The sequence below is a fragment of the Schistocerca piceifrons genome, chromosome 3, assembly GCF_021461385.2.
Source record: "Schistocerca piceifrons isolate TAMUIC-IGC-003096 chromosome 3, iqSchPice1.1, whole genome shotgun sequence".
NCBI classification, from domain to species: Eukaryota; Metazoa; Arthropoda; class Insecta; order Orthoptera; family Acrididae; genus Schistocerca; species Schistocerca piceifrons.
Genome location: NC_060140.1, coordinates 503,677,617 through 503,690,424, shown reverse-complemented (window position 1 = coordinate 503,690,424; position 12,808 = coordinate 503,677,617). Strand labels below are relative to the sequence as shown.

At 41.0% G+C, this 12,808-nt stretch overlaps 1 protein-coding gene across 3 annotated transcripts in view; it reads right to left on the bottom strand.

Moving 5' to 3' along the window:
- LOC124787971 (coiled-coil domain-containing protein 22 homolog) overlaps positions 1-12,808 on the bottom strand; it is a 199,111-nt gene that overhangs the window by 59,552 nt on the left and 126,751 nt on the right. For all 3 annotated transcript variants that reach the window (XM_047254978.1, XM_047254980.1, XM_047254979.1), the window contains exons 6-8: positions 4,659-4,856; positions 3,379-3,615; positions 457-596 (exon numbers count right to left, since the gene is read on the bottom strand). In XM_047254978.1, coding sequence (XP_047110934.1) covers positions 457-596; positions 3,379-3,615; positions 4,659-4,856 — 575 coding nt within the window. The remainder of the gene's footprint in view (positions 1-456; positions 597-3,378; positions 3,616-4,658; positions 4,857-12,808) is intronic.

Below are 12,808 nucleotides of genomic sequence, written 5' to 3'. Positions count from 1 at the left end.
GGATATGTTCAGGCCTTTCCTTGTTTGAGGAGAGGTATCAGAATTGCCTCCCTCCATAAATCACACATTATACCTGACAGAAGGAAAATTGCATCAAACCTTATCACCTCAAAACTAATATTAACAAACCTTGGGAGTATAATGTGAAGCCAGCCACCTTAGTTGTAGCTAAATGAAGTAAGAAGAGTCAGTAATTTGTATTCCTAGAAAGGATTCACCCCTTCTCCCCCCCCCCCCCCTTCTAAAAAAGGATCACAGCTCATCTCTTCCATTATGGAAATTCATCATTTTTATCTTTGAACAATAATGATGAATGAAAATGTATGCCCATTCAATTCTAATTACAGAATGCAATATCATTAATAAAAGTCTGCTGAAGCATGTATTTAAACTGTGTTGTTAAATAAGTGCAATAGCAACTGACAATCAACTCTTGAAAGCATAAAAGTTTCTCACGTGTTTGTATCCTTTGACACCTTCTCGTAGTCTGCAAGTAACTGTGTATGAAGTTCTTCTTTACTGTGAACCTCATCGGTAAGTTCACGCATCTTTTCTCGCAGTGTTCGAATGGCATCTGCTTGTTTCTGGCTTTCTGACTGAAAACAGATTAATCATTCGATACTAATCGAAAATTTATTCTGATGCCATTTTTGATTATAGCATATGTACAATAAATTTCGGCTATTCATACAAATGCTCAGCACATATTTTACATAGGTAGCTGTATAGCAAAGAAACAAAGTGAATACAAAATTATTCCTAATAGTATGGTATATTCAAATTCATCTCTCATGGGAGGAGAGCGGGGACTTATTAAGACTGTCACACAAATTGTCCCTCCTGGGTCCTGAAATACAACAAAGTGCACAATGGCATACACACACAGCAACGACAAATGGTAGTTATGCAGATAAAAAGGCCTCTTAGCAGGAAGTGAGGTCTGCAAGGTTCCAGAAAACTGCTAAGAAAATAGTGCAACAAGACGATAAATGACTAAGTCGCAGGGACAACCCAGGAAGAACAGAGTGATGACAAAAAGTACATAAAATACAAGACTTGGAGTAACAAAGTCAATGAGGCAAGTGGAGAGAGGAGGGGATAAGGATAGGGCCATAGGACTGGGAAAGGGTATGAGCAGGTTTATGACTGAATGCAGCGTACATCGTTCTTGGTGACTTTTACGTGAGTGTGCGGTGTATATTAGGAGCATGAAAAGATAGTTTACGGAAGGTCTATTGCGCAATGTTGAGCTACATATGCTTTGACAACACCTTCCGCTCATTAAGAGAGGGATGGTTTGCCACTGTTGGCATAGCACATATGGAGAACAAAGATGCACAAATGTGATATTTTAGTAAAAGGAAAAAAACATGCATTTTGCTTCTGTGAGTTGATAGTATTAATAAATTGGCTTAACACTACATGCAGTCAAACCTGAATAAGACTGGGAATGAATGGTTGACTGACTAAGCTTTTAAGTCTTGTGAAGGCTGCTTTTCAAGTTTTTACAAAGACAATAAAAGAAAACTATTTTTTGGAACAAACAGGTTTACTGTTTCTCAGAATGTGTGCCTTTAATATTTATAAACCTTTGGATTCATTCAAACAAATTGTGGACTTTTTTCCACGCTGATGTTGAAGCTCAAAACATTGTTTCGAAAGGACTCAAGAATTTATTGAGGCTATGAAGTCACTGGCTAAGCATTTCGTGTGTTGATGCAAGGGAACAAAACGAAGTCATTTGAAAATAAACCTGGTAAATACAGCCAATGAGACATTAATTCTATGTGTTTCTCTACAAAATAATCCATTATTTGACATACTGTGTGACAGCTTGCACTGTTGCACAGAAGAATGATGCCATGTTTTTTTTATGTTTTTCTGTATTTTATCAATGACTTACGGCAAGCAAAATTTTGATTCTTCCCCTGTTCAATTGTTCTCTGATCCTTTAAATCAGTGGTCAAGACACATCCCATGTGTAAAGAGAAGGTCATTTTCATTGAACTGCTTCACCAACAAAACACTTTTATTGTACTGGTTCACTGTGGAACACCACGATCAGTTGACTAATGCTTAGATTCTGGAGTTTGATTCCTGTCGCAATGCTGAATACAGATTTTTTTTAATTCCTCAATCAAATCTAATGAGTTTTTCTGTGCACCAGTTGACAAGCCTGTTTGTGATCTTTGGTCAAACTGTACAGAATCGACAAGGAAGACTCTCTCTTTAATAGCTAAATGTTTGCTTAAAACAGAATATACTCCAGTCTTCAATGCACTTAAGCATGTCTCTATGGGGAAACTCTTGGATCACATACTGATCCTCAAACTGGGAATAACGAATTTTGGTTGGCCTTCACAAAATTGTTTCACAGAAGCACAACCTCAATCAAATTTTGCAAACCATTCATAAACAGTCTTAAATGTGTGTGTGTGTGTGTGTGTGTGTGTGTGTGTGTGTGTGTGTGTGTGTGTGTGTGTGTGTGAGTGTCAGGTGGGGGGAGGGGGGGGGGGTAGAGGGGGGCAGGGGTGCCACACTTGCATGTTGTCTATTTCTGGTGAAGGCCTTGCTGGTCGAAAGCTCACTTTCTGACAGTCTTTTCGTTGTGCCTATCTACGACTCAGCATCTCCGCTATATGATGAGTAGCAATTATCCTTTTCATACTATTGTTACATTTTATCCTGGATTTTCCATTGTTGAAAAAAACTGATTCAAAATGCACATTCACTCAAAAGTCAGAACCTCATTATGGCATGATAAAAAGTGCTGTAAACTGGCCAAAAGATGGATATTTGAGCACTTTACATTCTTATGACAAAACTGTTTACCCATCTGTGTGTCTGAAAATACCAGTTCTCCTCCAGGGTTACCTTTATAAATTCCATATGGTATCAAATGCTCTGGCAGAATGTAAATAATTTAGGAGTAAAGATAACAACTCACCACATAGGAAAAGCATTGAGACATTGACAGGCACACGAAAATAATGAAACCTAGCTTTCAGAAAAATCCTTTTTCAAGCTAAAAATTGAATAGTGCGTGTGTGTTTCAAAGGCTGCTCCCATTCTTTTATTTTCCTGTTGTCCATTAAACTTCATCGTTTACACATTATTCTGACGCAAGTATTACCATGTACAAAGTTTATGGTGAAAGAAAATATAATTTGTAAGCAGTGAAATGCCTTAAAGGCACACCGTGTGAACAAAATCTATAATGCAAAAATTCACAAGCAATAATTTCCAAGCTTAATAAGTGAGATAACACATTCTGGGTCTGTAATCTAATAACTTCTTAAGTCAATATTGCAGTACCCTAGCAATTCTACAAGAGTATCAATGAAGATCACGTCTTTAGTTGTCATTATATGTACTTACTGCACGGCTGGAGTTTCTGTGCCTGAGTTCACGATATCTTGCAAGAAGTGGTGCACGATGCTTCTCCCACTGGGCTGCTAGTCCTACAAGCCTCTGAGCACTGTTTTCAACCAGAGATTGAAGTTTTGCAAGATTTTCATCTGCTTCAGGCAGTAGCTCGTAAGTACGTTGTTTGACAGCCAAACGATCTTTCTGTTCCTGAAGTGTTCGGTCTTCTGCCACAGTTTCTCCTGAAATCTACAACATATTATTGTAAGTCATAAATTGTTTTTCAACAGAAATTACACTGATGTGATACATAACACTTATGAGTAACAACCAATAAGCATGCATTAAACAGAAGTGTCTACAGCATTCATGTTTTTCACACAGAGGAAACTAATTACAATATACAATTCACACTTGTGGGATTTTCAGTGATAGATGCTAGTTTGATTTACAGTTGTAGCACACATAAAAGTTCAATAATTTCTGCAACAGTGCCAGACTATCAGAGACAGGCGACACTGCTATGCTGAAATCATTTTGCTATCACCACTCCTCCACACACTACAGAGCTACAGAATTTACTTGCTCCACAGTCCTCATACAACCAACGATGAAGTTATGTAGTTTGTTCAAGTAAATTATTGTCAATGCTGATTTCTAATTCTTTCACAGAAATCTCAGAAGGCTTCAACACTAGTTCAACCTTACAATGTAAGAATGTAAGCTTTTGACTCTCACACTTATATTATTCAAACTAAATCATTAAAAAACAATTGTAGCTCAGAGATAAAGACAATGAAAAAACCAAGGCTGCAGAAAAAAAGTCATGAAGAAAGTTAATCATTAGATGTCAAATTCAGTTTTTCCCTCAACTGAAGGGAAGGGAGGGGGGGAGGGGGAGGGTCAAGAGAGATCATTCATGGCTTAAGTATGGGAGCCATCTAAGAAGTAACATTAATGAAAGAACATAGGACAGAAGAAGAAAGAAAGTCAACAATGGAACATGAAAACATGACAATAGGAACTCAACAACGGAACGTGAAAAAATAATAATTTGGAAGTGGTATACAGACATGTAAATACATCTGAAATAAGGGAAGAACAGACTGAGACTAAAAGAGAGTTGCTTTTGATGATTTTGGTACTGTAATAGTACCACCTTTCAAATAATTGAAGTACTTTTCCCAATATCAATCGTACTAAAATTTGTGCACTTCACATATAAAATTAGCCTTGGCAACACAACATAAGCAGTAGCACAACTACGACTAATTACATTTCAGAAGAATTACCTGGGCAAGTTTAGCATTCAAACTTCGAATATCTAGTTCTAATTCTTCTATATGACGACAGAGCTCTTCAGTTTCTTTACGACCTTCCTCAATCAGTTGCTGTTGTGTTTTTCTTGGTTCTGGAATTGGTACTGTTCTTTCAGCTGCAATTATTTCTGCTGGAATTACCTCATTTTTAGCCTCTTTCTGTGATGTTTTCTGTTAATAAATTCAAACTAATATATAATAATCCAATAACTGAATCTGCAAATATGTTATTAGAATGAGATTTTCATCATACAAAAATAATACTTGACTGTTAAGAATAATGTATGATTTGAAATAAATACTCTTTCAACATTTTTTAAAATCAGAATAAAAGCACATAGATATTGAACAATAATTGTGAGTCTGAAGAATAAAGAATTTCTTCTCTGGAATTTTAACAGATATGAATAATGATACACATTTTCAAATTTGTGCAGTTGACTGCAAAGTCCACGCGCATTCCCTTTGCTGATTTTAGAGGAGAGGGCAGAGAGCAAAAGACATAAGTTTCAATACAGATATAATGTTACAAGGGGAGAAACAGTACAATGAAGTCAGTACTATCTCCACAATGCAGTGTTCTCAACACGAAGAATGAAGAACACATGAACAAATGTGGTATCATAGATTGATACCATTCTCACTGTCATCTCACCGTTGGCAACAGAAATGCACATTTCCAACAGATGCCGATAGCAGTTGCCCAAGGACCCGACAGATCCACTGACGTGTACCCGCTGAGCCATGCCTATAGCAGCTCGAACTCTGCGCACCTTCTGCTGCTGCGATATAGGATGGCCGGCTGCAGCTACACGGCCCAGTCTCAGTCTCAGTTGCAGTCGCAGTGTTATCTTAGTCAGCCTTCAATAGTTTGCTCATGTATTAGTAGTGGAAGCCTCACACTGCACAATAAGTGCAGTAAGTAAATTGTAGTAGTTGGAGTTTATTGCTGTTTGTTCTTTTGTAAAGTTTCTTCGCAATGCTGGGAGAAAGCTAAAAGTTAAGTAAAACTTCTGTTTACTGTATTTCCATTTTCACTATTCATTTCTGCTCCTGTCCAGCTTCCCTACAGCTGCTGCACCACTCTGTAGCCCACCTTTCCTTACCGTTGTATACATAGTGGTTTACAACAAACCTGGCGATGAGATGTTTTCATTTCCATGTGTGGCACTCTTCCGACATTGCTACTTTTGCATCCTTCTTTTTTTTTCCCCCTGTGCTGTTTTGTATTGCTTTTTATTTCTTTATGCATTGCTTAGTTCAAAATGACTACCATGCCGCATTCACCTGCCTGCCACTGATCTAACTTAGGTTATTCAGTTTCAGAGTCACCAAATGGCACAACTGCTTCAAGTGATGAATCATTTCATGGCAGCACAGGCGGCTTCAAAAATATCATTGGAACCAACAGCAGCCCACACCACATACAGCCATTTCATCAATTTGGCGAGATGAAGGAAGACTGTCATGAATACCTTGCACACTTTAATATGCAAATCGCAGCGCATCTTGCACAAGGTATTGACAAACATTTTTATTTCTTGGTTCATGGCAGGGGTGACTGCTTACTGATTGTGCACCAAACTCTTTCCCACTTTGTGCACCAATGACTCCTGCCGTCTGGGTTCAGAGGTCATCCTCAGTTCGTACAGGCGGTTGGCGGAATTGGTGAAGGCGGAAAGCCTCGCTCGCGGGGTGGAATCAGAGCTAACAATTTGTAGTATCGTTCCCAGAACCGATCGCGGTCCTCTGGTTTGGAGCCGAGTGGAAGGCTTAAACCAGAGACTCAGACGATTCTGCGGAGATCTGGGGTGCAAATTTCTCGACCTCCGCTATCGGGTGGAGAAATGTAGGGTCCCCCTGAATAGGTCAGGCGTGCACTACACGCCGGAAGCGGCTACAAGGGTAGCGGAGTACGTGTGGAGTGCACATGGGGGTTTTTTAGGTTAGAGAATCCCCTCCCTAGGCCCGACAAGACGCCTCCTGAGACGCGGCAAGGTAGGAGTAGGCAAAATGCAACAGGGAATAACAATATTAATGTGCTAATAGTAAACTGCAGGAGCATCTATAGAAAGGTCCCAGAACTGCTCTCATTAATAAACGGTCACAATGCCCATATAGTACTACGGACAGAAAGTTGGCTGAAACCAGACGTAAACAGTAATGAAATCCTAAACTCAGATTGGAATGTATACCGTAGAGACAGGCTGAACAGTGAAGGGGGAGGCGTGTTTATAGCGATAAGAAGTGCAATAGTATCGAAGGAAATTGACGGAGATCCGAAATGTGAAATGATTTGGGTGAAGGTCACGGTTAAAGAAGGCTCAGACATGGTAATTGGATGTCTCTATAGGCCCCCTGGCTCAACAGCTGTTGTGGCTGAGCACCTGAAGGATAATTTGGAAAATATTTCGAGTAGATTTCCCCACCATGTTATAGTTCCGGGTGGAGATTTTAATTTGCCAGATATAGACTGGGAGACTCAAACGTTCATAACGGGTGGCAGGGACAAAGAATCCTGTGAAATTTTTTTAAGTGCTTTATCTGAAAACTACCTTGAGCAGTTAAACAGAGAACTGACTCGTGGGGATAACATATTAGACCTTCTGGTGACAAACAGACCCGAACTATTTGAAAAAGTTAACGCAGAACAGGGAATCAGCGATCATAAAGCGGTTACGGCATCGATGATTTCAGCCGTAAATAGGAATATTAAAAAGGGTAGGAAGATTTTTCTGTTTAGAAAAAGTGACAAAAAGCAGATTTCAGAGTACCTGTTGGCTCAACACAAAAGTTTTGTCTCAAGTACAGATAGTGTTGAGGATCAGTGGACGAAGTTCAAAACCGTCGTACATTATGCGTTAGATGAGTATGTGCCAAGCAAGATCGTAAGAGATGGGAAAGAGCCACCGTGGTACAACAACCGAGTTAGAAAACTGCTGCGGAAGCAAAGGGCACTTCACAGCAAACATAAACATAGCCAAAGCCTTGCAGACAAACAAAAATTACACGAAGCGAAATGTAGTGTGAGGAGGGCTATGCGAGAGGCGTTCAATGAATTCGAAAGTAAAGTTCTATGTACTGACTTGGCAGAAAATCCTAAGAAATTTTGGTCTTATGTCAAAGCGGTAGGTGGATCAAAACAAAATGTCCAGACACTCTGTGACCAAAATGGTACTGAAACAGAGGATGACAGACTAAAGGCCGAAATACTAAATGTCTTTTTCCAAAGTTGTTTCACAGAGGAAGATTGCACTGTAGTTCCTTCTCTAGATTGTCGCACAGATGACAAAATGGTAGATATCGAAATAGACGACAGAGGGATAGAGAAACAATTAAAATCGCTCAAAAGAGGAAAGGCCTCTGGACCTGATGGGATACCAGTTCAATTTTACACAGAGTACGCGAAGGAACTTGCCCCCCTTCTTGCAGCGGTGTACCGTAGGTCTCTAGAAGAGCGTAGCGTTCCAAAGGATTGGAAAAGGGCACAGGTCATCCCCGTTTTCAAGAAGGGACGTCAAACAGATGTGCAGAACTATAGACCTATATCTCTAACGTCGATCAGTTGCAGAATTTTGGAACACGTATTGTGTTCGAGTATAATGACTTTTCTGGAGACTAGAAATCTACTCTGTAGGAATCAGCATGGGTTTCGAAAAAGACGGTCATGTGAAACCCAGCTCGCGCTATTCGTCCACGAGACTCAGAGGGCCATAGACACGGGTTCACAGGTAGATGCCGTGTTTCTTGACTTCCGCAAGGCGTTCGATACAGTTCCCCACAGTCGTTTAATGAACAAAGTAAGAGCATATGGACTATCAGACCAATTGTGTGATTGGATTGAGGAGTTCCTAGATAACAGGACGCAGCATGTTATTCTCAATGGAGAGAAGTCTTCCGAAGTAAGAGTGATTTCAGGTGTGCCGCAGGGGAGTGTCATAGGACCGTTGCTATTCACAATATACATAAATGACCTGGTGGATGACATCGGAAGTTCACTGAGGCTTTTTGCAGATGATGCTGTGGTGTACCGAGAGGTTGTAACAATGGAAAATTGTATTGAAATGCAGGAGGATCTGCAGCGAATTGACGCATGGTGCAGGGAATGGCAATTGAATCTCAATGTAGACAAGTGTAATGTGCTGCGAATATACAGAAAGATAGATCCTTTATCATTTAGCTACAAAATAGCAGGTCAGCAACTGGAAGCAGTTAATACCATAAATTATCTGGGAGTACGCATTAGGAGTGATTTAAAATGGAATGATCATATAATGTTGATCGTCGGTAAAGCAGATGCCAGACTGAGATTCATTGGAAGAATCCTAAGGAAATGCAATCCGAAAACAAAGGAAGTAGGTTACAGTACGCTTGTTCGCCCACTGCTTGAATACTGCTCAGCAGTGTGGGATCCGTACCAGATAGGGTTGATAGAAGAGATAGAGAAGATCCAACGGAGAGCAGCGCGCTTCGTTACAGGATCATTTAGTAATCGCGAAAGCGTTACGGAGATGATAGATAAACTCCAGTGGAAGACTCTGCAGGAGAGACGCTCAGTAGCTCGGTACGGGCTTTTATTGAAGTTTTGAGAACATACCTTCACCGAAGAGTCAAGCAGTATATTGCTCCCTCCTACGTATATCTCGCGAAGAGACCATGAGGATAAAACCAGAGAGATTAGAGCCCACACAGAGGCATACCGACAGTCCTTCTTTCCACGAACAATACGAGACTGGAATAGAAGGGAGAACCGATAGACGTACTGAAGGTACCCTCCGCCACACACCGTCAGGTGGCTTGCGGAGTATGGACGTAGATGTAGATGTAGAACATGTAAAATATAAGAAACTTTTACAGGCACTTACAAAGTATTTTGAAGATACAGCACAAGTGGCAGCTACCTATGACAAATTCTTTAGGATGCATAAAAAAAGCTACAAAGACAGTCATATTGTTGGTGGGTGACTGATTTGAAAGACCTTACTAGATAATGTAGATTCAAACGTCACTGTGGCAAATACTACAGTGATGCAATGATTTGTGATGACATCATGCACAGTGTAGCTGACACAGTAATTTGGGAACAGTATTGCTGGAGGATCAGTCCATTTGCAACTTGACACTGGAGCTTCAATGACTTTGCTCAACCACATTGCTTGGCAAACCTAAGTTGCGCTCCTCATGCCATACACTGACAGTGTCTAATGGCCACAAGGCATTCTTTCCTAAATCTGACAAAGACAGTGACATTTACAGTGCTTTACTTCTGTGACAGTGCTAACATTTTTGGTCTAGACTCTCTTGATTTGTTTGGATTAAGCGTTCAGAACAATGTACTTTCTGTTACTTCCTTCAATCCATGGGACTGTGTTGCAAAGTTATGTGCAGAATTTCAGGGTTTGTTTTCTGAGGGTTTAAGGAGAGCTAACAATTTTGTTGCTCATGATACAATTACGAATGCTGCACAGCCATGTTCTTTCTGAGCGCATCCTGTTCCTCATGCTCTTCCAGAATAAGTGGCTCAGGAACTTACTGCTTTGCAAGACAATGAAAGAATTGATGGACAAATTGGATGCTGGATGTTATTTCTCCAAAACTGACTTGAATCCAGTGACGCTTAATTGAAAATATCTCTGGATGAGCAGTCGCAATAGATCTTTGTCATTAACACTCATCTGGGTTCTTCAAATTCTTGAGATTGCCGTTTGGCCTCACTTCCGCACACACTGTATTTCAGCACTTTCTGGAGCAGCTGACTGCAAAAGCTCATTTTAGCTTGAGTTTTTTAGATGATGTCTTCATGTCATGTTGCAATCCTGAAGATCATATTAGCAACCTTCATATTCTGTTTCAAGTGTTGACTGTAGCTGGTCTCAAGTGTAACAGAGGCAAATGTGTGTGTTTTTTGAGACAGAACTTGAGTACTTAGATTATGTCATTTTCAGCCAGAGTGTTCATCCCATCAATCACATTTTCTTGCTATCTGTGACCTCCAACCCACATGCATTGTGTGGGAATTGCAGTCTGTGTTAGAGAAACTCATGCAATACATTCTGTTTATTCTTAACGCCATGCACATCACAGTAAAAACAAAATGTCCCAGAAGTCATACAAGGGGGTCTCACTACCAGCGCCTCTGTCCACCATCCAATCTGTAGAAGAGCAAAACATTGGTGTGATACTTTGCCTGACTAGGCAGAGCAAGTGACTTGATCAGGGAGAATGTTCCTTTTGTTTGGTCGCAGGTGTGTCAGTCTGCTACCCAGAAGTTGAAAGATGCTTTGCTTACTGATGGAGGACTTGTTCATTTTGATTCAGCCAAACATGTGGTCTTGGCTGCGGATGCTTCCTCTTACAGCGTTGGTGCAGTTTTGCCACAAATTTCATTCCGTTGACAGACTGACTGCCTTTGCATTAAAGATGGTGATCAAACTAATACTACTACTACGTAATCAGGCCCAGTGGACTGTATGCATCTACAAGTTTCCTGCTCCACTGTATCCTGTCCATTGCTGCTATCTGCCATCCGTTCACATCTATTGACACTTGGTTTAAATCTTCATGGAGTCCATCCCTCCAATGCTTCTTGGGTCTCCCTGGCGCCCTGGCAGTCCCTTTCCTGTAGGTGTGAAATCCAGGAGCTTCCGAGGCCATCTGTGATCCTACATCCGGGCCACATGGCCGACCCACTGCATTCATTTGGCTTTGACAGTTCCTGCTGTGTTGGGCTGCTGGTATAGTTCCTCAAGCTCTTGGTTGTATCTGATCCTCCATTCCCCTGTATCTGCATCCAGAACCAGACCGAACATCTTCTGAAGCACTTTTCTCTCAAAAACAAGGAGCTTATGGAAGTCCTGTTTCCGGATACTCCATGTCTCACAGCCATAACGAACAACAGGATGGATCAGGGTTTTGTACAGTCAAATCTTGAATTAAAATGGAGGCTCTCACCATTGTATATGGTGTAACTAAGTTTCACCAGTATATCTCTGTTACGAAATTTAACTTGATGTCTGAGTACAAACGTCTTCAATCTTTGTTTAGCCCTTCTCAGCCAGTCGCAACTTACACAGCCCAGAAGTTGCAAGGGTTGGCTCCTCTTTTATCATATTACCAATACAAGATCATGTATCGGCTCACTTATTAGCATGCCAACACAGATGCTCTTTCTCCTTCCCTACTGGCCCAGATTCAGCATTCAATGAGTCCTCTGCTTCTTGTTGCTGCACTAATGCACGAGGCGCAGATGTTTTGCATAGCTTTACACTTAATCACCAGAAAATTGCACAGGTCACAGCAGCAGATCCTGATATGAAGATTCTAATGCACTAAATCTGCAGTTATTGGCCACATTCAGCCCAACAGATTTGTACCTCTGTGGTTTGCCGATATTTTGCTTGATTTTGCTTCACACTGTTAATGACCAGCCACGTGTTGTGATCCCATAAGTTCTCCAGCCTTTCGTGCTTTGTTCGCTACACCACGATCACTAAGGTGTTATTTGCACCAAACAGTTGACATGATGTCATTGCACTTTTAATAGTCTGGACACACAAATTGAACATCTGACTTCTTAATGCCAAGCCTGTGCTAAACATCAATCAGCACCACCTAAGTAGTTCTTTGAATGGACCAAACCCTTAAGTGTCTCAGCAACATTTGCACTTCAATTTTGTGCAACCTCACTGGAATATGTGTTGGCTCACTGTCGTTGACGCTGTCAGCAAATTTTCCTTCATGGTTCCCATGCACTCTACTACAGTTCAGTCCGCAATCTAGGCATTATCATCAATCTTCTGCCTCGAGGGATTGCCTGAAATGACTGTGGCTGACAATGGACCTCAATTTGTTGCTGTCGAGTTAGAATAGTTTACCACCATCTCCGGCATCAACCACGTCATGAGTGTACCATTCCACCCACAATCCAATGGCGAAGCTGAATGCACCATACTAACACTGAAGCAACAGGTGGACAAACTTTGTGCCTCCCACACACGGGACCAAACTCTGTTGCTCTTCCTGTCTTCCCGCTGCTCCCAGCCACATGACGGACCATAGCTGGTAGAGTTCTTACATGGACAGTGTCCTTACCATTGTAAGTGAAGTAGTACACAACAACAAAC